General features: G+C 39.3%; 2 protein-coding genes across 3 annotated transcripts; both read right to left on the minus strand.

Annotated features, from left to right (window-relative positions):
* Positions 1–1,918: 1,918 nt before the first annotated feature.
* Positions 1,919–10,975, minus strand: prps1a (phosphoribosyl pyrophosphate synthetase 1A). 2 transcript variants are annotated; one of them, XM_077241186.1, is made up of 7 exons: positions 10,647–10,975; positions 9,784–9,967; positions 9,402–9,500; positions 9,036–9,160; positions 4,656–4,829; positions 4,360–4,519; positions 1,919–3,514 (listed from the first exon to the last, which is right to left on the minus strand). In XM_077241186.1, exons 1-7 carry the CDS (start codon positions 10,766–10,768, stop codon positions 3,422–3,424), a joined length of 957 nt encoding a protein of 318 aa, XP_077097301.1. In that variant the 5' UTR covers positions 10,769–10,975; the 3' UTR covers positions 1,919–3,421. The 2 variants fall into 2 exon arrangements, with proteins under 2 accessions (XP_077097301.1, XP_077097299.1); XM_077241184.1 differs by having other exon boundaries at positions 9,778–9,967; positions 10,647–10,967.
* Positions 10,976–11,552: 577 nt separating this feature from the next.
* On the minus strand, positions 11,553–23,267 carry nexmifa (neurite extension and migration factor a). Its single transcript, XM_077241187.1, has 4 exons — positions 22,751–23,267; positions 18,415–18,536; positions 14,668–18,238; positions 11,553–14,280 (listed from the first exon to the last, which is right to left on the minus strand). Exons 2-4 carry the CDS (start codon positions 18,485–18,487, stop codon positions 14,148–14,150), a joined length of 3,777 nt encoding a protein of 1,258 aa, XP_077097302.1. The 5' UTR covers positions 18,488–18,536; positions 22,751–23,267; the 3' UTR covers positions 11,553–14,147.
* Between the last annotated feature and the right edge of the window lie 763 nt (positions 23,268–24,030).

The raw sequence follows: 24,030 nt of genomic DNA on the forward strand, positions 1-24,030 counted from the left end.
ATGAAGCGTTCTGAATCTGCGTTGTTGTAACAATGGATGTTAATTGACTATAGCACTGCACAAAACCAGCACCAAGTAGCATTAATGGTAAGTAGTAGCCTATAGGCCTATTCAAGTCACTTGTATTTTGATGCATATTACCTATTACACCGTTTACTATGCTGTAAACATTATGCTAGCATAGATAATTATGTAGGAATAGTATAATAGTAGGCTACACTAGGCCTACTGGTCAAAAATTTGGACACTTCTATTTTAATATATTTTTCAAATATATATATTTCTGCGATTTTCAACAGCCATAACTCTTTAGTGTCATGATTCTTCAGAAATCATACTAATATGCTGATATATTATCAATGTGGAAACAGTTTTTTTTTATTAACCCTGTACTTTTTTCATGATTCATTGATGAATAAAAAGTTAAACAGAACATTAAATTAAAATAGAACATCCTTGATGACTATTATTTTCATTGTTGTTTCTGCTGAGAGTGAATAGGTGAAAGGCTATCGGTTGTGTGGGCTGTCAGCCGGTCCTGACATGATCTGTAGCCCCTAACCAGACCTCGAACCACTTAATAATATCAAACATATCAGTAGACAGATAGGCAACATTGATGTTGTCTAATATTGGTAATGTCGTGTATAGCATATGCGCCACCTAGTGCGCTTTTGTATAATTCTAACGTTACTACTGTTTATAAACTACTGCAAGAAAATCTACTGCATTTAGAGCTCCATGTAGCCAACGGAAGCGACGCTTAAATATCCAATTAAATACTTATGTAAGGGACAATGTAGGCTACTAGAGCAAGGCGGCTACAACTCCGACAGTCTGATTAGGTCTGACCGAAGCGGAGGGGTCTTGAATCAGCCTGAAGGGGTTCGCTGCAACAACCACCTCGCTCGTCTCTAGATTATCCCGCTTATTACATGACTACCTACCAAATAAATCAATAAATTGACACAAATTGTTGATTTAAAAAGGAGTTTATTGATTTAAAAACGATTGTATTGCTTCCGCTAAAGAAAATAGTCCGTTCCGTCTCTACGGTTAGAATCAAGTCTTTTACTTTTTTACTTTCAAATAACACCCGTCTGTCTACAATCATTCTCCTCAGACGCAGGTTGATACACGGTTATTAATTACGATTCCCCGCGGGGAACCACGTTTTCATGTCTGGACATTTCAGTTATTTTGTTTTCAAAGAGGAAAAAGGAAACATCATTTGTGTAGCGCAAACCATGCCTTTCCAGCTGAAAACGCTTTCTTCAAAGGACTCAACATCCAACTTAAACATTCAAAGGTAGCCTACGACTAGCATGTACATCGTGTTAGCTAAAATTTAGTGTTTGTTAGTGATTTAAAATTCCATAGTTTATTTCTGATCGCAGTTGTATCTAAGTTTCTAGAGGAAAATGAACCAAAACTCCCACCACTAACGCGCAGGGTCAGTCAGTGAAATTAAGAAAGATAAAAGCCTTGATCAACATGTATTTTAAAGTGGACTCATATGTAGATGGTACTGACTTTTTTCTAATATTGTGTAGCCTATAAACTATAAGTATTTTTTCCCCCTTGTAAATGTTAAAGAAATAAAAATAAAACCATCTATACCTGTAGCCACTTGATGTATATAGCCCTTTATATAAAGATATATACGTGGCTATGTAATCTAGTTGGTGATCATGTCAAGACACGATTAAATAAAATTACTTTGATGATTGGTTTTTACCTGACTTTATATATGTGATCTTAAAGGAATCCAAAAGTTATCAGATTACATTACTTTCATAATGTGGTGCTTGGATTACGTTACTGAATACTTTTTATATGAAGTAATTTGTAACTGCAACAAAATACATTTTAAAAGTAACCCTCCCAACCCTATAATCACTGGAAAAACAAACAGGTGTGCAGTTTATACATGAAATGCTTTACTTGTTCTGTATTCAGACAAGATAGTCGTCAGTATTTTTTCCTTCATTAAGGCAAACGGCACAGACCTATCAAATCAAGCTCTGCCATCTCACATACGTCTCCAGTGTAAGCTGTAGGATAGTTAGGTGTATTATCTCTGATCTCACTTAAAGGGTTATTTCACCCAAAAATGAAAATGTCTGCTGTTAATTACTCATCCTAATATCATTCCAAACCGTAAGACCTTTGTTCATCTTCAGAACACAAAATAAGATATTTTTGATGAAGCCCGAGAGCTTTCTGAACGCCCATAGACTGCAATGTAATTGACACTTTCAGGCCTAGAAAGGTAGTGAAGCAATGTTAAAATAGTCCATGTGACTACAGTGGCTCAACCTTAATATTATGAAGTGATGAGAATACTTTAACAGTCTGTGGGGGGGTCAGAAAGCTCTGATTTCATGAAAAATAACTTAATTTGTGTTCTGAATATGAACGGTCTTACGGGTTTGGAATGACATGAGGGTGAGTAATTAACGACAGAAATTTCATTTTTGGGTGACCTAACCCTTTAAGTAGCATGGGAAAAAAAGAAACATACTTCACAGAACAAACACACTGACCCACACAGACACAAGCAAGAAACAACAAAAATATGGTTCAATAGGCTGATTGTTGAGGCCAATTCCACTGTAGCCACTTAATAGGACTTGAGAGTGTGTTTTCACTCCAATCTGAAGGGCACTTCACAGATCCATGAACAAACATCTTAACTTTTTTTTTTATTACCTAATTTGTCCACTCAGATCTTGGCTTTAGCCCTGTCAAAAAAACCCTGAAAAGATGAAAATCAATAAAGTAAAAAAAACAACTAAAACCTGAGAAGAGCAACAAAAAGGAAGATAAAAAGTCCAGCTGCCATAACAACGGCAATCTAAAGGGGCCTAACCCATCTCTATTCTTCTCCAATCCTGCCACATGTTAGTAATTATATTCTATAACAAAAATAAGATACAAAACTCATAAACATCCATCGTACCTTTAAGTTACACAGTAAACTTGGAATTAAAACACCAAAAAAGAAAAATCCATTATTACAGGAGATTTTCCATTATAAGCAGGGTTTGTCGTCTAATTGTTGCTTTCAAATGGTTTCTAAGGAAATAACAGACAGACAAACATGCAAGTAACATTTATATAACAGTGTGACGGGTGAAATTCAATGAGTGAATAGTAGTTGGAAATCAAGATCATAGAAGTATCAAATTATTACATTTCACAATGTTCTTGGGGAAAAAAGGCGAGTCAGCACATGCAGCAGAAAGGAGGAAAGCTTTCATTCTTTTCATTCACTGTCTAGGATATGTCTTCAGTTAAATGATGCGTGTGAGACTCTTACGTGTGACAGACCCAGCAATGGTTCTCCATCATGCGAGTCTGTACACTGATGACTTGTGTAAAGAGATGACGTGTGTGCATGTCTGCATGTATGTGCGTGTTACAATGGGACGTGGCTGAACAAGTATGAAACAGACTCCCCATTATGAGTTCGCCTGATGGCTTCAGCCAGAATCATAGAAATGTCGATCACCTGGAGAGGGAGAGAAAAATAGATCAGTCAGAATGCTTAGAGTAAAGTACAATTACTAAAAAATTATATCTGTAAAACAAACAAATCAGATATAATATTCCAGAAGTTGATACCAGATTACACTACCGTTCAAAAGTGTGTTTGTTGTTGGTAAGAACTTAATACTTTTATTCAGCAAGGAAGCATTACATTGCTATTCTTTGATATTCATTAAAAAAAAAAATTCCTGAAAAAAGTTGTTTTCACTAAAAATATTCAGCGGCAACATTCATTCATAGTAATGAGAATTAATTTATAGCAAAAATACTGATATTAATAAGAAATGTTTCCTGAATACCAAATTAGCATATTAGATTGATTTCTGAAGGATCATTTGTCACTGAAGACTGGAGTAAACCTGAAAATTCAGCTTTCTCGTCACAGGAATAAATTACAATCAAATAGAAAACACTTATTTTAAATTGTAACAATTTATCACAATATTCCTGTATTTACAGTATTTTTAATCAAATAAAATCTAGCCTCAGTTAACTTTTAAACAATAGTGTACATGTATTACAAATTTATGGTAAAATTGTGAGACCATAATAGAGTTGCATATCATCACTGTTTGATTCAGAAGCTTGAGATTCGATTCGGACTTTGAAACACATTTTAGCCTATACAATTATTGCATAATCATGTGATTATGTATATTACAATACTGTGAGACCGAAAACATTTGTTTGAATTATTTAAAAAAAAATAGATCTTAAAGAAATCGATATGTAAATGGACTGTTATTATTTGAAAATGATTACCCATCCCTAAACCATAACAGTTTTTTATATGATAAATGTCTGTGCCTGAATCTTGTTGCAGTGTTTGATTTTGTCCTCCTGTGGAATGGTGTTGGTCACCACGACAGCCTCAAAGTTGGCATTGTTGATCCGAGAAATGGCAGGCCCAGAGAAGATACCATGAGTCAAGATGGCGTAGACTTTAGTGGCTCCTGCAGACACCAGTCTGATAGAGGACAGATACGCACATATGCAGTTAAAACACAGACAGGCCTGTATGGAGGCATGACAGATTACTAGGATAATCATGAATGTGCATGTGTTTGAGCATGAAAGTGATCGTGTATGATGCGAGTCCTCACTTGTCAGCCGCGTGACATACTGTCCCACATGTGTCCGCCATGTCATCTACTAAAATCGCCACTCGGTCCTTCACGTCCCCAACCAGTACCATACGATCCACCTCATTGGCCTTCTTCCGCTCCTTGTGGATTAGGGCAAAGTCCACGTTCAGTCGGTCAGCGATGGATGTTACTCTGATAAAATGAACACACAATTCTTAGGTAGCATTCTGTACAACAGTGAGAAATGACAATAGATGCATTCAGGCTTCTCTGCAAGTGTCATATACAGACATCACAGATAGGCCACATGCACAAATGTCAGTAAAAACAAGTACAAACTCCAGTCACAGTGTGCGTAAGATCACTCACTCACTCGAGTGCCTTAAATTGTTACAAAAGGGCGCTGCAGTCAGTCCATTTCTCCAGAAACAAATCACATGATGTAATAAGCATGATTAAATTAGCCAAGCTTTAAAAGGTTTCAAACGGATTTGAAAAAATGGCCACCACTATAATGTACAGCTAAAGGTTTAGGCCAAGCCATTGACTGTTAGCAGAGAATCACACACTCACACATAAACACACAAAAAACCTGACATTTCCTTACCCTCCACACCTAAAAAGAGTAAAACACACTCATGTCCATTGTCTTCAAAAGCCTTATCAACATTATGAACTTTAAATCACATTATTTGCAATCCAATACTTAAAAAGATTTTAAAAAAATATACATTTGTAAAAAAAAAATTAAACTCTGGAAATGAGAAGATTAAACCAAGAGAAAACTAAATGACAAGTATGACAGTGAAACAAGAAAAGAAATGAGTGAGGAACAGAATGGGTCTCATTCAATGATAATTGTGTAAATTATTCAAATTTATACATGGTGGTCCAAATATAGACCACGTGCATACAGACACTCGTTTGTTCTTAACCTTATTGGAATGTTAATGAATTTGGATTATCCTGAATTCGCCACCTCTCGCCCAAGGTTAGTAATTTGTGTAAAACACGCCCAAACCATTTCGGCGTTTCCACAAAGCTTCTGGTCACTCAGCAAACATGGAAATTTTAGGTCTTTTTCCTCATAAAAAAAATAAGCGACCATATATACACATATACATACATACATATATATATATATATATATATATATATATATATAAATACACGCACACACAGTATGAAGCAAGGGTGTAACTTTGGTTTGAAAAGTGGGGGGGACACAAAATGGGGGAATTTGTTTTTCGATTTGAATCCAATTTCCTGCATTTACATACATTTAGGGACTATGGTGATACAAAAATCCAGGTCCCAGGAAATAATTAAGTTGATTATAATGATAAATTCTGCCAAAAATAAAAGTAGGCTACTAAACTATGAATAACAAAAAGATTTCTTACTTTTTTTAATTGTTTAATAAGGGCCGATTGCCAAGACTTGAGAGAATCATTTCAAGTCAAAAATGTTCACCATTAATGTTTTGTGTGTAAATAAAATTGAAATTATGTTAGACCCAATTTCCACTGTAATGTAAAAACAACATAAAAACTGTATATTTTAAATAATTGTTTAATAGCATCTTTTTATGAATGAAGGCCAGTATCACTGATATTAATATAGCTACTGATGTCTGGATGAAAAGGATCGTTCCCTCCAAATTTGAAACATTCTTTAGGCTCCAAAAATATAACAACTTTTAATTTAAATTAACTTTAAACAATCCTTACATGAACCCATAATAAATGTTATATTTACCTGTGCCCTTCTTGTCTAACAGGTACGGAATATACAGAAATTGAATGAGGTTATCAAATAGTCTGCACTGCATAAATTATAAATTAAATATAGAAAAATCCTTATTAAAGCTACAAACATTCTTTAGACAAGATCAGTGAGCAATTGCTCTGTTCCCCTTTGCTCTTTGGTTAACTTTACTGATAGACAGAATTGGCTGCTGTCCCTTTAAGATCTGTCGGTGTGACAGGATCTTACATTTCATTTTCTCATTTACTCTTGACTTTAATTTAAGATTTTATTTAACTCGTTTAAGACTGTTCTTGTGAGGACACAATTGATAAAACCGACATTTTGGCATTAATGTGCGTGTTATTATTCAAGCGCGAAAGAGAACTGGATTCTGGCGCGCTGTCTGTGAATGTCCTGACGCACACGACGCACAGACAGCGCGACAGAATCCAGTTCACTTTCGCGTTTGAATAAGCGCGATACCGGCTCATTAGAACTTTCAGTGAGCTATTCTTAAGGTGCGTTCCATTTGACAGGGTCCCTACGCAGTGTTCACTGCTCCCTACTCCCTGAACACGGTACATCAGTTGAAGTGGACTTCGCTGACGCAAATCACTCATTTGGAATGCCCTGCAACGTCATCAAAGAAAGGCAACAACAGGGTCAAGCAGATTATGATATAACTGAATATTTTTTTTACATTTACTTTCCTTTCTAATTTGAAATCATATAATAGGCCTAAAGATACAATAGTCACCCCAACCGTTCATAAATACTCTAGTTTGTATAATAATAACAATATTTATGAATACTCAATGCATACGTAAACTATGAGCCGTTAGAAATTTAAATTTAAAATCTCTTCCAACGGCTCTGCTCTATGGTTAGTTCAGACTGGTGACACGATGCACAATGACAGTTGGTTGATTTTCGCTCTCCACTTCCTGTGAAGTGATGTATCGATGTTCCCTTATTCCCTACGCCGTTTGCAGTGCCCTTCGAACAGAACATTTTCATTCCCTTCGGATTTGGAATCTCACTTAAGATGGCGAAATACCCTGTGAGGTCCACTTCGCAGTCCACTTACGGTCGAATGGAACGCACCTTTAGAGTGTGGACTATGTGGTAGTGACGTACATGGACGCGCGCATCGGGGAGGTTAAAAACCTCTAAGTCCGACATTTTTGTCAGGCTCAGTTATTTCACTTTAATGGCAATGAAAGGGTTATACTTATTTGTCAGTTTTTCAAATGCCTTATTTTCAAAAATTTATCAGAGAAAACATTAAAAACATAAAAATGCTCATTTAAAAGAAAAAAGGTTTATTATATACACACACACACACACACTGACATAAGTGACTGTTTACTTGCCAAGACGGGCCTTACGCTTGAACAGACCTATTCAAACAAAATTGTCGTAAGATGACATGAAAGAGCTCAATTCAGTATCGCGCACTCATTGAGACGCGTGCTTCGAGTAACAAATTGACTTCCCTTTCGCGTATTCTTGTGCTTGATTATATAAATTGACAATGCTTTAACTTTCATGAGGATGCATTACTGACCCGTCAACTTTCCTGAGCGTCGTTCACTTTAAAGGAGTAGTTCACTTTAAAATGAAAGTTACCCCATGATTTACTCACCCTCAAGGCATGAATATGATTTTCCTATACTATACTATACACTTAGTATATGACTAGGTCTAGGTGTATGGCTTTCTTCTTTCAGACAAATACAATCGGAGTTATATTAAAAAACACCCTGACACTTCCGAGCATTATAATGACAGTGGATTGCAAACATCAGATTGAAGCTCCAAAAAGTGCATCCATCCATTATAAAAGAACTCTACACAGCTCCGGGGGGTTAGTTATTTTACTTTATAAAGTTTTAAATGTGAATATTTTTTTTACACAAACTCATCGCTTTGCTTCAAAAGGCCTTTATTAACCGCCCGGAGCTGTGTGGAATTCTTTTATAACGGATGGATACACTTTTTGGAGCTTCAATCTGTTTGCAATGGTTGCAATCCACTGCCATTATAGTGCTCGGAAGCGTCAGGGTGTTTATTAATATAACTCCGATTGTATTCGCCTGACAGAAGTCATACACCTAGTGTGTTAAATGAGTAAATCATGGGGTAATTTTCATTTTAAAGTGAACTACTCCTTTAATGTTTTCACAATACTGCATCGTTAGAATTCATAAAATTTTGACCGGCCAACTGGCGATTGACACCGTTTCTTATACTCGCCAACAAAATTTTTATTCACATGTGGTGCTTGGCGAGTGTTAATTTTAGGCCCTATATTATTTATATATATATATATATATATATATATATATAGAGCATAAATATATAAAAATCATAAATATATAAACATGTAAAAAAAAAATTAAACACGTTTATAAGACCACCGAGACTGTGATTTTTGCCTATGTGTGGTTTAAGTTGATGTTACATTTATTGTTCAATTATTCTAAACTTTTTGTACAAAAAAAAAAGTGTATGAATCATGATTTATTTGTTTGTTTGTGAAAACCTTTGTACGCAGGTATCACACATACATTTCCGCATACACATGGGTCACTGAACGAGACCCTATGTTTTTGAGAGACAGGCAGGAGAGGAAATAGAAAAACACACCTCTTGGCTCCACCGGCATCAGGAGAAACAATGGTGCAATTCTTCCACTCATTGATGTTTTCCTTTATCCATTTGAGGACTGCTGGCTCAGCATACAAGTTATCAACTGGGATGTCAAAGAATCCCTATAAAAAAATTTTTGACTTAAAATCAAACCTTGAGCAAAAACATAAAAACATTTTTTTTTTTAAGACGTAAAAAAAACTTTGTCCAAGCCTTGCAACTATAAAATGCAAAAGAAATTTCATTTTTACACCCAGTTTTACATGTGCCTGACTGTAGGGTTATGTCACTGATCTCTGTTCATGAGAGATAACGGTTTGTTTTAAGTCTGTGTTTGGAGGAAAGGCGTTTTACTGTGTGTACCTGAATTTGAGAAGCATGTAGGTCCATAGTGATGATGTGGTCTGCTCCGGCTACAGACAGCATGTTGGCGACCAGCTTGGCTGAGATTGGAGCCCGACTCTACCAGACAAAAATTCTCACTCGTAACTAAACATACACTCATAAACGTGTATCATCACGACCATTAACTATAGACACATTAACAGGAAAAGAGCAAGCATAATTAGCCATGCTTTAAAAGTTGCCAAGAGGCCAGAAAAGGAGAATACAAGAAAAACACTCTGAGACCACAGAAGAAAGACTTACAGAAAGTAGCCGACATGGATCCACCAACAGTGATGTGATTAATGTATGATTAACTGTGTGTACATGTTAATAAGCAAGCTGTTTCTCTCACCCCCACCTTGTCCTTCTTGTCCTGCCGAGCGTAGGGGAAGCAAGGAATGACCGCGGTGACTCTGGATGCTGACGCAATCTTACAGGCATTGATCATGATCAACAGCTCCATAAGATTGTCGTTTATTTCACCACAGCCACTCTGGACAATATAGACATCTTCTCCACGCACACTCTCTCCTATCTCTACACTACACACAAAAACAAACACAGATAAGGCAGAGTCTCAGTCACTAAAGACAGTACACAATAAATCTATATTTGGCAGCCTGATTAAAGGGGAGTATCTGATACGAGCTGATATTTGGTCTTCACTGGGGATCAGACTGCTAACCATTAAAAAAGCAAACTGAAACTGTTGCGTCAAGAACCTGGCTGCATTTATCAAAAGTCAGGAGCAGATAAAGAGTAAGAGACACATTTTATCTTAGGGTCACAAGCCTTCCACTCATCTTGGGCTAAATGCCAATTATATAAACACAGGCAGCAGAGCCAACATTATTTTTCATGTCTACATATGAGAGTTGTTGTGTATTCTTTTTAAATTACGCCTAATGTGTACAGTAGTATTACAACTACTACCAATAAAATTAATAACGGTATGACTCCTCACGTGGCAGAGGAGGCCAGACCGGACGTTTAAAATTAGCATTAGCGGCCCCAGAGTCACATGCTTAATGCAGGTGCATGCTGGGAAACTGAGTCTGTTGCATGTTTGAGGCGCATTGCGCCAGACGACATCTTCCAATTCAGAAAACTACAAACCAAAAAAAAAACATGGTTACCATGTGTTTACCATTCCGTTTACCCTAGCCAAAACATTACGGGAAAGCAAAGTTTCAGTATCAATTCTGACTTAAAATAACTCACCAGGTTTCCTGATTGCTGAATTTTTTGGTAACCACTTTCCCCAGCTCGAGTCCCAGTCGGTCCGCGATCTTCTGCGACAGATCCGGATGCGAACTGCCGCTAAAAATCTTTATATTTGGCATTCTTGGCTGATCCGTGGTGCCTATAGTGTCGGGGTGCTGTACAGTGTTTTTTACAAAACACTGTAAGTGAAATTCTCTTCTGATTCAATGTTAACCTCAATAAAGTGAGTGCAGAGGGCCTTGGTACCGGTTATCTGATTTCGGGTCCGTCCGCGCAGCAAATGTACTATGTGCCCTTGTGGCCCCGCCCCCTTCAAGCAAAAACACACCCATAAACTGTGGCGCTCGTCAATTTCTGGGATATGATTGGATACATTTCTAGGGGCTAGATGACTGGGAGCTAAACATACAGATACGCGCAACATACGATGATGTTTACAGTTTCAACGTAATGTAACTTAATCATATAAAGCTTAACAAATTCGATTTACAGTTAGAAACCAGCTCATGGCCTAGGCAGAAATGTCGTAAGTCTTATGTCATCAGGCTTTTATTAAACATATAGAGATGAAATATAAACAAACATTTGCAATAATGAAAATAATTTATGTATTGTAAATTCTGTTAGTTTTTAAGTTCAGTGATTTCTACGGAAAATCTCTTGTGGTAGAAGAGGTGTCAGCAGCATTGTATTCCTTGAACTGCTGTTGTAGTTTGTAAAAACTGCCATGAAAGCTGATTTACAATAAGATATGCAGATATATTTAGGATTTGATACCAGATGAGCACGAACTAACTCGACAGAGCCACAACGTTGGAAAACAGAATGGCTACATCAAATTTAGTTAAATCAGATTTGTTAATATTTTTACAAGTAAAAATGAAACAGTACTGAAACAAGAAGTGATCAAAAGCTCTTTTAATTAATATTTATTCCATAAACATGATTACAAAACTCAGCAAGTTACCAATATTACATTTGTCACCATACAGGCTTGATCACAAATATTTCAACTTTTGTGACAGATACAACAAAAACAAAATACTAGAATAATTTACATGAAAATCTATAAAACAGCAATGAGATCACAAATTAGTGTTATTGTTCCACTGTCTGTTTTCATGGTTTCTTTTTTATCTTTAAATTAATATATATTTTTACTAGAGCACAACACTCTTACAACAAGATTGGTCCAATTACAAAAACTCTCAACAAAGAGTCACAGCTTGCTCTCCTTCTCTCTCCTTTACAATAGTTTTTTATTTATTTTTATAGTATTTTCAATTTTTGGTTTTAAAACAAACAAACAAAAAACAAATAAGAGAGAGAGAAAGAAAAAGAAAGAAAGAAAACATGGCAATTAGCAACCTTTTCACTTGCTGAAAAGGGAAACGAACAAAGCCACAGTAAGAACGACCTCACATCACTTTCTAAGAAAAATATACACTTAGAAAATATGTTACAAATTGGCACAATGAAAAATATACAGGTCATAATTTTTTTCTCTACATCAAGTTCATTGAGAATCCACCTGGTGAACACAGACCAGGCAGTAGAAAATTTCTTTTTTTTTCTCGATGATGATGAAAAAAGGCAAAAGTAGTTACAAGTAATGCAGTGTCAAATAAATCATGAAAAAAAAATACTTCCAACTTGACAATATAATACATTCATAAATAGGGCACAATTAAGTTTGTGATATTCCTGTTTTAACTTTACATGATGCACTTATGGGGAATAACACCGTTTAAGAACTTTTAAAAATATGATCAGTTAATGCAGGGGACGTGTGCTAAAAAGTTTTCACTGGTGTAAAACTCTGTTCTCAAAATATGAACAAGAGCATCCTGCACTGGCATCACAGATGTCCTGCAGGTTTAGCAACAATAGGGCTATGTAAAAACAGTACAGTAGGGGGCACCGCTGAGAACAGCTTGAGTTTATGTCGAGATGGACGGCTGAGGGAATGAGAGATGTGAATGCAGTTGGGTTCCCTGAGCCAACGGACCTGAACCAACTGTGTTACATCTCCATTCACTCAGCACGGGGAAAACATGGACAACAAACTTTCCCCGGCTAATGTTTCCAGGCTTTTTGCTTGGCGAGGCTGATTTGGCTGGAAAGGGTCTAATTAGTTCACCCTAAAATCAAGAAGTTTTCAGAGGAGCTCACTTCTGAATCACACCACCAGCTGTGGTATGTCACTCATCATCTGCATCTGTGTTCCTCAACATTTTCTGCAATAATTTAACCTCAATTCATTCACAGCAATGTGAACAGCATTTGCACAAATACCCATTGAACTCTGAAATAGGAGGATCAGTTCACAAACTAACCCGATGTGGTGAACAACTTAAGTGTTTCACACTCTATCAACATAAGGACATAAAGAGAGAGAGAGAGAAAAAAAATCTTTTCAAATACATATTCACAAAAGAGGGGATCCAGGGAGTTGTACAATCCTGCAGCAATGTAATAAACAGTACATGGGGGTAACCAAGTTGGCTTCTTTCCCTCTTTTTATAACAACAAATAACATTCCAACAGCAATTGAAAAACAATGGTTTTGAGATCAGGTAAGAAAAAAAACAGGCGAGTCAGAGAAAGTAATAATACAGGGGATCAGCATTCACAGCACATATTCATTTGTTTTAAATGCATGCACATCACTAGCAACAAATTAGAAAAACTTTCAAACAATATTTGGTCCTGTTCTTATCTGGTTTTAAGGGTGTAAAATTCATTAGAGGTACAGAGAAAATATTTACTGAAAGCTAAATTAGAAACTTGGGGATGTAAACCAGTTAGAATGCATTATATGTCTTGTTATGAGAAGGAATGATCATTTTCTTACCTTGTTATAGACGAACAGTGATATTTTACCATCCAGAAATAAATCAGAATGAAAGGCAACCAATGAATTTCTCTGCCATTATAGCACTTCGGCTTCCTACCAATTCTTGTCATGCATCTCTCACTTCATGCCTCTAAACTGGAACTAGCCAAGAGTGTAAAATAAACCAACATTTTTCTTTTGATTGTTGAGATGACTTCTCGCTGTTTTTACAGATGTGATGCAACAGGAGTGAATCTCAGATTAACAACTCCCCCCATCCCAGTCACACACATACACACACACACACACTCCTCAATCAGTGCCACATTATAAAACAGCAAATATTTATGTAGATAAAAATGTCTGTACATTTAATTGTTCATAGTTTGGCACATTAATTTAAACATGTTTGATATAATCTTGTTTTGTAAATAGTGCATATGTTTGTGTACAACAGCATTTTGATACTGGCAGGAGGAGATTCACTGGAGAACAGATGAATGAACCCCCTTTTCAAAACTTATAAACAAACAACAATGAAAAAATCTCTTTCGGAATATCAGAACCTCAGAAAACGAACATCTTTGTGAGGACGCTTTCTTTTAGCTTGTCAAAGCCCAATGTTCTGAGGGGTTGGCACAGAAATGAAGGGAAAACAATTCTTAGCACATAATACTACACATGACCTTTGACCCCTGAACAGAAGGCAACCATTTGCTGAGAGACAGAGCAGGGCGCTGGGCTCGATTTAAACCATGGTGCTGTGACACCGATTTAACACATACAGTGTTATAGCTGCAACGGAAAACAAAAAGACAAAATATTGATATTTAGATAAACACCACACTAAAAGAGAATCCAAAGACTTTAAAGGCATTTTTCTTCTTGTAAAACAAACAAAACAACTAAAAACAACTGAAATTTGACAGGTAAAAATGCAACAAAGCAGCAATGGTGAGTAGGGTGCAGCCATGACAGTGAGACTTCAGTCAGTCTAGTAGGTAGTTTAGCAGGGCCGACATGCAGGATGTGCCTGCCTTCCAGTGGGCTAGGCAAAGGATTGTGGGTAAAGTCGGTGCCATGCAGCTCTGAAATGTGGAAAGGACTATAGGAGGATTTGGCAGGGTGCGAGGGAAGGGAACGGAGAAAGAGAGGGGGCACATTGCAGAGAGAAAATATTACCTCCGTTTCTCTACCAAAGCGGTCAATGCTACTCCTTTTATGTCCCTTTTGCCCGCTAAGAGTTCCTCACGGGCAAACTTAGCACTGCTTTTGTGACGGTACATTTTTTTGTGGGCTGGGCGGTGTGGAAGTGGGAGGCAGTCTAATCCAAGGGTAGGAAAGAAGCCTGGTGGGAGAAGTTTAGGCAGAGCTTTACCACCACGCCCAGCCCCTTTCTTCCCTCGACCTCCGCCTGAGGCACCACCCCGCTTTTTAAGGTCAGCGGCACTACCCAGAATCTTCAGTGTCTGGCTCTGGAGGGCATGTTGACCTGGTGACAGGCAAGGCCCCCAAAGAGGTTCCACAGAGGCCCTCATAAAACGCTGTACCTCAGCCATGCCAGACACTATATTGGACAGGATGTTTGATGGTTCCTGGAATTCTCGTTGGTCATCGTTTGACAGTCCCCCGGTAATAGGCCACTCCCCCTGAGCTCCAATCAAGCCAAGTGATGGTGTGGGGGATGAAGCGCAACTTTCTGACCCTCCGCCACATTTGGCTGCTTTTCCCTCAAGCAAAGCTTTGATCTTCTTCACAGAACGAGAACCCTGACGTGGGAGCTTTACTTTCTCTCCTTTTACTGTTTTTGGCGTTTTGGTCTTTTTAGTGCCTTGTCCATTTTTCCCACCCTTTTTCGTAGAACCTTTGTGATCCCTTAGCCCTACATCTTCCTCCTCTGTGTTGAAAGACTGTATCTGAAGGAGGTGTGGGTCTCCATCTTCATTTAGTTGGGGGACAACTCCACAGTTCCATTGTACATTTGCTTCTGCTGCCTCAGAGAACTCTCCAACTTTACCACAATTCCCCAGTAGCTGTGGGGAAGAGTTAGGTGTGTCTGGTGGGGACATCTCAGATAGTGATGAATGACGGAACTTGTCAGGGGTAAAGTTGGAGATATCCAGAAGGTCACTGGACTCTCGAAGTGGAGTAACCTCCTCTAGACTTTGCTGCAGGATGAGCCGTGGACTGCAATGTGGCAAGAAGCCATCGTTGATCTCACTGATCTCTTCTTCCCTCTCTCTTTCACCCTCTCTTAGGCTGAGCGAGCTGTAGTTGCTAGAGGTGGCAGAAAGTGACCCAAGGGAGTTAAAGCTAACCAGTCGCCCTACACCACTGTCACTCCGAGAACCAGCCGGACTCAAGCCATAATCAGTGTCAGGTTGGGACTCTTCATATGACACCCTGCACCCCGATAGAGACACTTGCCCATACCCTGCGACATTTGTGCCATCACCTGCTAACACAGGCAATGGTGTGGGAAAGCCCGATGGCATCATAGGCGACTGGGTTGGGATGTCTGGGGAGAAGGGCAGCTGTTCAGCAGAAGGTTGGGATGGCCATGAAATGGGCTGGGTTGGTTCAGTAAGGTTTGGCTCAGCATAATGTGTGTGGTTGGGCCCGTGGTTCATAGGTGGAGGAGAGTGGGGCAGCTCTGATTCAGAGGGAGGAGAGAGAACACAGCTCTGGACTGGCTGAAGGTTGGGATTCTGCAACCCTGGATGGAAATAGGAGATGTTAGCAGTGCTCGATGACTCAGAGGCTTCAAGAAGAGTCTGCAGGTATCCCCCCGGGAGGAGTTCAGCGTTTCCATTAGTCCCTGGAGCTGTAGGGGTCAAAGTGCATTTTTCAGGGTCATTACTGGAGGTTTCATTTGTAACATTACCTTCTAAAGAGTTACTAAGGTTTTCTGGTAAACCTGGGCTGCACTGCTCAATCTCAGAGGCTTCAGGGACTCCCTGTGTCTCAGCGTCTTTTAACTTTTTCAACCGAAGTCTTGCTTCACTTTTAAACTTCTTTATCTTTCCTGTTTTACCTGCCTTTCTTCTTTCTTCTCTCTCCTGTGTTCTGCTTTTAGCCCTGGCAGTGTGCGTAATGTCATCTTTTGGCTCCTCTGTGCTTTTCAGTGATTCAGTCTCCTCTGGCTGATTGTTGGCGTGGACCACTATAGTTTGGCTGGGGAGGGAATTCTGTACTGCATGGATCTGCTGGATCCTGAGTCTGGCCAACCTGTGCTTGCGTTTGAGTGTAGTGTTTGGCGGTCTTTTGCAGCCATTGAGACGTTTGGTTGTTTCTGCAGCTTTCAATCTATTTTGTTCCTGCAACTCCTTTTCTCTTTTCTGCCAGTAAGCTTTTAATGGTGCAAGCCTCTCATAGCGTAGCAGAGCATTTGGACTCAAACAGACTACAGAAGGTGATGGGTCGACTCGTCCCAGCCGCACTCTCATGTGCCTCTGGCCTTTAAACCGATTGATGATTATGTATTTTATAATGACAGGTGGGTCCTTCCTATTGGACCGCCTCCTCTTCTTCGGACACCAGTCATCATCACGCTCTTTCTTGAGCCCAGCAGGCTGTTTATCTCGTTTTTCTGCGTTTTTCTCACTTTCTATAGAGTCCACATCATACAGATAGTCTTCTCGGTAGGCCACCTTCCTCTTGGCTCGGAGGCGGTAGCTTAGCTGGCTGGAGGAGCTGGAGTTTTCTCTGGACAAACGGCCATGGCAAAGGGAGAGCGCGTGGTCTGGGGAGCCTGTGCAAGAGCTGTCATCACTGAATTCACCAGAATCTTCTGGAGAATTACTGAGGTCAAAAAGAAAGTTACTGTCTGGGCTAATACTGGGGGTCACATGGTCATCACCCTTAATCTCAGTGGATTGGTCTGTTTTCTCTTTTGGCCCCTCCTTTCTACTGCAAGGTAAACTAGGAAAGAAACCTAGCTGAGATTCATCCTGTAGGGTAGACTCACTTCTCTCCTGTACTCCATCCTGATAGGACTCGTAGCGTATCTTAAGTGAGCAGACGTCAGTACTGAGTGCGGTCTCTTCCTCTTGAAACATGTAATTCTCCACATCTTCTTCACAGAACAGATTGACTGCAAGTTCACTGCGAGAGCATAAGTCCAAGAGCTCCATACGGCTTTCACTGATGAGTGTCTCTAAACAGCTCCAGTCCTGCGCCTCTTCACCAAGACCTTCGTATATGCTCCTGGATGCAGGATCCTCATCTGATTCGCTCTCCTGCATCGACCTTCCTTCTTCAGCCCCCTCATTGGTTACAGCTGGATGTGCGGGGCCGCTGAGCAGCTGGTCAGATAGAACCTGGTCACCATAGCGATCTGCGCTGGGGGCGGGGCCAAGGCATTGCAAATTGATGCTGGCAAAGCCGAGTACGGACTCACAGGATTCCGGTTCTGTCTGATTTTTGGGGATCAGACAGCTAAGGCAATCTCCGCCCCTGGAGTCCATGTTAGAGAGGGATGACCTGTCACAGGTCTGCGGCACAGACCAGGGCGTCACAGGTTTGGAACAGGGCACAGAAGAGAGAGATGAGAGGGAGGAAAGAGAAGAGAACGAAGAGAGTGAGGATAGAGAGGTGGTGTTGGAGACAGACCCATCATGCAGGTCAGCTGGGCTAAGGGGACCTTCAGAGGTCTGACTCTGGCCACAGAGGGAGGGCAGGGATAGCACTGCAGGAGTGATGTCATCACAGCGCCTTAAATCATGTGGCACATCTGCCAGGGGGTCATGTGGTTCTAAAAAGGTCAAAAACAAAAAGTGAAATTCAAGTTTTTCCTGACAAACATCTGTAAAGATTTTATAGATATAAAGACAAATTTTACATACTACACTGAAATCAATGTGATTTTTAAATCAGGTGCAATAAAAGTTCTTACAATGCTGCATATTAAATGCATGTGGGAACTCCTACCATTTTCACTGGCATCTCTTGGACAGGGGCTGTGATCTGCCCCTGAGAATCGAGACTCCTGCAGAACATCCATCAATCTGAACTGAATCTCTCTCTCACTAACATAATTACCACTGTCCAGCCTGAAGAAACACAAAGACACACACAGTAAAGGCTATAGTGGAAGCCATGCAATCTTTAAAATCTGTCAGCACTGAAGTCAGGAAAAAAACAAAAACAAATCACACTTTTCAGAACCGATAAACCAGTAGTGTTTTTTTTGTTTTAGTAAGGTAAAACACTATTCTTTTATAACGTATTCTTTTATAACGTATTATAAACGTTATAAACGTTTCTTTTTAACGTATTCTTTTATAAGATTCTGTATTCACAATGACTTACAAATGAGGAATATCCCAAACAATTTGTCATAAGAGCCAACATTATTTGCACTACACAATGGCAAGTTTAAAGTATAAAAATTACTCTAGCTAGACCAGAAGTGAAATGCAGAAAAGAAGAGAAAAGGAGAATTTAAAAAAGTGTCAGAAAATATCATTTCTTAGCCAATTAATAGAAAAGAAAATCTTGGGAATTCTCAAACTTCTTTTGTGTTCCATCAAAGTAAGTCATATCAAACATTTAAATAGACATGATGGTATTTTCATTTTTTTGGGTGAACTATTCTTTTAAGTTTATCAGCAGCTAAAATGATGAAGAACGACTGTTGTTAATTTAGGGGAACTTTAGCTGCATGTCCAGAAAACAAAAATCAGTATTTCGATGTTCAAAACTTAAATTCAGAGAATTGAGAAGAGAAATTATTTATTTACCATGCCAACAATTACAAATCAGCCTTCTCTCTCTAGTACTTCCTTGATTTGTGTCCCATTTTCCGTTCTCTCACTTTTACTCTCAAGAATTACAGTAAGTTGTATTGCTTTACATCATTCTGTCCTCTGATTGCCCTTCACTGTGAAGTACAACTCTTGAGGATGTGAAAGAAATGAAAGAGCTTTGTAACTGCAGAGACAGAGAAAAGAAAGAGTGCTATCTCTTGCCTCAGGCTGTGTGTGTCAGAATAGTGTGCCATATATGCAAGTAAAAAGACATGCAACTTCTTATTTAAAAAAATAAACATAACACAGCAGCATATGCTTTGGGGAGAAATGCTGATCTCTAGTGCACTGTTTGAAGTGCTCCCATGAGGTGAATTTACATAGGAATTCAGAACGGACCTGAAGATTTATGAATTGCACAAGAGTTTTGAAACTGTTGAGTGGGCATTGTGTGTTTTTCAGTGGTTTGCTGCTTCTATATACACTTTAAATAATGTCATTTAAACTAAATTAATTAAAAAGAAAATCTAATTTCATTATCACTTCGAATTCCGTATTACCCAGGGGGCAAAACACCTGTTTTTTAGGAAATCAGACAATGCGACCTCAAATTCTGCTCCCCGGAATCACCAATTAGTCCAGTCATTTTATGAAAAAAGGTTGAACAAATTGCAACTGAAGCAAACTCAACTGATTTTGTATCCACAATTTGTCCCGAGTAAGGAAAAAAAAAAGCCCCGTAGAATCCCATTAGGGAAAAGTTTCGAAAAAGACTCAAATATAGCCTATTAATTCGCCTATTCATTATTTTTCTCACGTGAATAGGGTAAAAATTTTAACCTTTAAATATCACCATGAAAATTACTGAGTTGATTACTTACATCAAGACAAACAAAAAATGTATTACAAGTTTTTTGAAATTATTTGTTAACATGGACAAACGGTGCATAATCTAATTACATATGTGCCAATTTGCATAAATACCACAACAAATCTAAACATTGGGTATAGCAGGTGAAAATTTCTTGTTGAATCTTGTTGACATATAACAGTAAAAGACTTAATGTTAAGGTCTGAATGGAACACATTTAGGCTACCCATGAACATTAATACATAGAGGCAGGAAGAATTACTTTAGAAACCAGCCTTTATTAATTATTATTGCAGAGATGGGGTTTGGGGCTGGGTCTGTGCGACTGTTTCTGGGGGATGAGTCTGAGGGAAAAACAGGAGACATGGATAAGGACTCGGAGAATGCAGAATACAAAAGATAGGTAAAATAAAAAGTGTCTGGATCAAAAAATCTAGATACGTACACAATGCACTCAATGCCCAAACCCCATCTCTGCAATAATAATTAATAAAGGCTGGTTTCTAAAGTACTTCTTCCTGCCTCTATGTATTAATGTTCATGGGTAGCCTAAATGTGTTCCATTCAGACCTTAACATTTAGTCTTTTACTGTTATATGTCAACAAGATTCAACAAGAATCTGCTATATTTGGGTCTTTTTCGAAACTTTCCCCTAATGGGATTCTTCAGGGCTTTTTTTCCCTTACTCAGGACATATTGTGGATTCAAAATCAGTTGAGTTTGCTTCGGTTGCAATTTGTTCAACCTTTTTTCATAAAATGACTGCACTATTGGGTGATTCCGGGGAGCAGAATTTGAGGTAGCATTGTTTTGACCCTAATTACAAGTTTCCAGCAGCTTGTTGACTGGGTTGTCCACCCAGGTTGTGATCCTCAGACATCAGCCCATTTTTATATGACAATCCTTTTACAGCTGCCCATGTCTGCTAAACCCCCTTTGCCCCCTGGGTATATGAAACTTTAGTGGATACAATCAGTTCGAATTCATATACTGATTTGTTGTTACTATTTACTGTTTTATTGTTCAACAAACATAACAGCTAATTCATAAATGTATTTATCAAATGTTATTAAAACATGCATCTGATCATAAATACATCAACATTTCCCTATACCTTAAAATCCATGATGTTTATGGCCCAACTATTTCAATAAGCTGTTACACACCATAAATACATTCTCTGGATAATTTTGGAAATCATCAGTGTTTAACAGGCTTGTTGGCAAATTAAATCCAAGCAAGAAAAAAATTCCATAACACCCATTTCACACAGAGTTATACACTAAAACATTCTCCAGCTGTTTGTTTTTTTTTCGGATCTGGAAATGGCTATGGTCTATGACTTGCTCCTTCCAAACCAGTGCCTGTATGAGAAAAAGCCCAGGGCTGTTCTGAGAACAGCATAGCTGGGCTCATTTTTCCCAGCTTTGCAGACAGAGAACAGGGCAGTGGCACTGTCTGCAAACTGCTTTTATTAAAAACGAAATTAATATTTATTCAGCTTTAACATCCACCCAAGAGACAGACAATGGAATTACGAGAGAGAGAGAGAGAGAGAGAGAGAGAGAGAGAGAGAGAGAGAGAGAGAGAGAGAGAGAGAGAGAGAGAGAGAGAGAGAGAGAGAGAGAGAGAGAGAGAGAGAGAGAGAGAGAGTCCACATCAGTGTGAGTTTGTAAGATCTTTTTCAGAGATCGATAAATCTGCTGCAATCTGTCCTTGGTCATCTGTCAGACAAGCTACCAAAATATCATACATCCATCCATTTATAGCAATGAAAGCATTACTACACTGTCTGACTACTTAGCTCAAGGTAGAAGGTTTAAGCAAGTCTGGCTGCTGTGTGGAAAACAAACAGATCTATGCATCCATTCTGACTGATTGTTTCGTCGATTGATTGATTGATGTGCACATTCGGTTCTGTTATAGCCGTAAGTGTGCGGTGCAGCTTGACAGCATCAAAGAAACTTCCATAACAGCTCCCAGGACAGGTATCCGGTGACAGACAGGTCCTATACTCTAAACATGATTATATCAAGAGCCTGAAAGATGAGCACGCTTTCAACATCTCGGATAACCAAGAGAATTTACATTATTCAGAGAGACGTAACAGGTTTGAGTCCACCCTTAATTATTGAAGGCCTGGTGCGCTATGATACGCGCTCTGCTGTTCTGCATCTCCCATCGCCAAATGCCGCATCGGTCGCAAGCCCCGAGCGCCGAGCACCGAGCACCGACCACAAGCAAAACGCGGGGGGAAATAAAAATGCGTAAAACGGCACATACAGAATATCGACAAATAACGTAGTTTTTGTTATTGCTCTGTGTGAACGAATGCGTATGTAGCTGTGGCCTTGGCTTAGGGGGGATGGTGTGTAAGAGCAAAAGAGAGAGAGAGTGTTTGCCTCACGTAGCACCAATGCTTTCTGTCCCCTCAAACGATGGCCTGCGACTCATAGCTTTCGCAGGACACTGAGCCATATTCCTCCTCCTCCTCTTCTCCCTCACTCACACACACCTGTGCAATATGGACGCATCATGACAGCTGACACTCGCTCCACCATTTCTCCCCATTGCAGCGTTTGACGCGCGTCACACTGGCCCACTCACCGCATCACGCACATAAACACGCACAGCCCACATACTCACCTCCCGTTACACTCGGGCCGCACGTCCCGCCCGCTCTTAAGACTCCGTTTGATCGCTCGGCGGGTGGATTGTTGTCATATGTTGTTGTTGTTTTTTTGTTTTTGTTTTTTTGTTACCCACTTCAATACAGTGGTCTCAACATGTTTCCCCTCACTCGCGAGCCCGGACTGCCTTCCCGGTAGCAGCAGGTGGACGCGCCTCTCGCGCCTCGGAGCCCCTACCACTCCATTTTATTCCCTCGCGCTCCAGGGTTTCCAGGAAACAAACAAAGGTCTGCAGCAGCCCCTGCTCCTCACCGCATGCTCCCTCTCTCCAGTTTCGCTCTTCCCTTAGAGTCGCTTTTGTTTTTTTGCCGTATGTGCGTGTATGACGGAGACGGGGGTGTGCGTGTGTGTGTATGTGTTTTTCCCAGCTGTACCCCGTCCGTCCCTGACAACGACGGCGCGCTCGTGAGCTGCTGCTCCCCCTCTTTTGAGACCTGCCATAAAGAGCGCGCCCCCATATTTTGCACGGCGGCGCGCTGAGGAATCGGGAGCGCGCCGCACTGCTGAACAGGTGCAGAGGCGCACGCATGCGCACTGATGCTTTACAAGCTCCAAGCACCAGCTTGGGGTCTCTGCAGATTTGGTTTATTTCTGCTTATTTATAAGCTGGTATTACATATATATTTACTTTAAACAAATAAGTAAATATCAGCGAGGAAATCTGAAAACCAAAATTTAGAAAAATCCATCAAGTTGAAAATAAAAATAACCTTTAAGACACTGGTAGTATTACACACACGCAGCCAGTTACTTAAGATAAATAAATGTCAGTGAAAGAAAATTTGAAAGGCAAAATTTGGAACAATCCATCATATTGAAAATAACAAATAATCTTCATCTACAAACTGGTATTATAAATGCAGTTACTTAAACAAACAAATAAATAACTATTTGCGAATGAATTATAAAGCCATTTTTTAAAAAATATTGTAAATAAAGATTATCTTAATTTCTCATGTAGGCCTAGAAAACTTGCAACAACGCTCCCTTTACACAAACACAATTAACACTAGTTATATCTGTTTTTGTATGTTTGACATACATGAATATTTACTGGAAAATGTACCATATGTTTTGCACTGCTGGTGTGATGCTATCTTTTACCTTGTTATTACCCTATGAATTCACTGCAAGTGAATAGTCACTTGCTTGAATGAGGGCCTCAGTGTCCCGCCCCTTACGTCAGTGAGATTTAGATTGGCATAATTTCAATCCAATCATGTGAACATGGGATAT

Source organism: Siphateles boraxobius, unplaced genomic scaffold (assembly GCF_051911475.1).
Source record: "Siphateles boraxobius isolate OS27281-9 unplaced genomic scaffold, OSU_SipBor_1 24, whole genome shotgun sequence".
In the NCBI taxonomy this organism is placed as follows: Eukaryota; Metazoa; Chordata; class Actinopteri; order Cypriniformes; family Leuciscidae; genus Siphateles; species Siphateles boraxobius.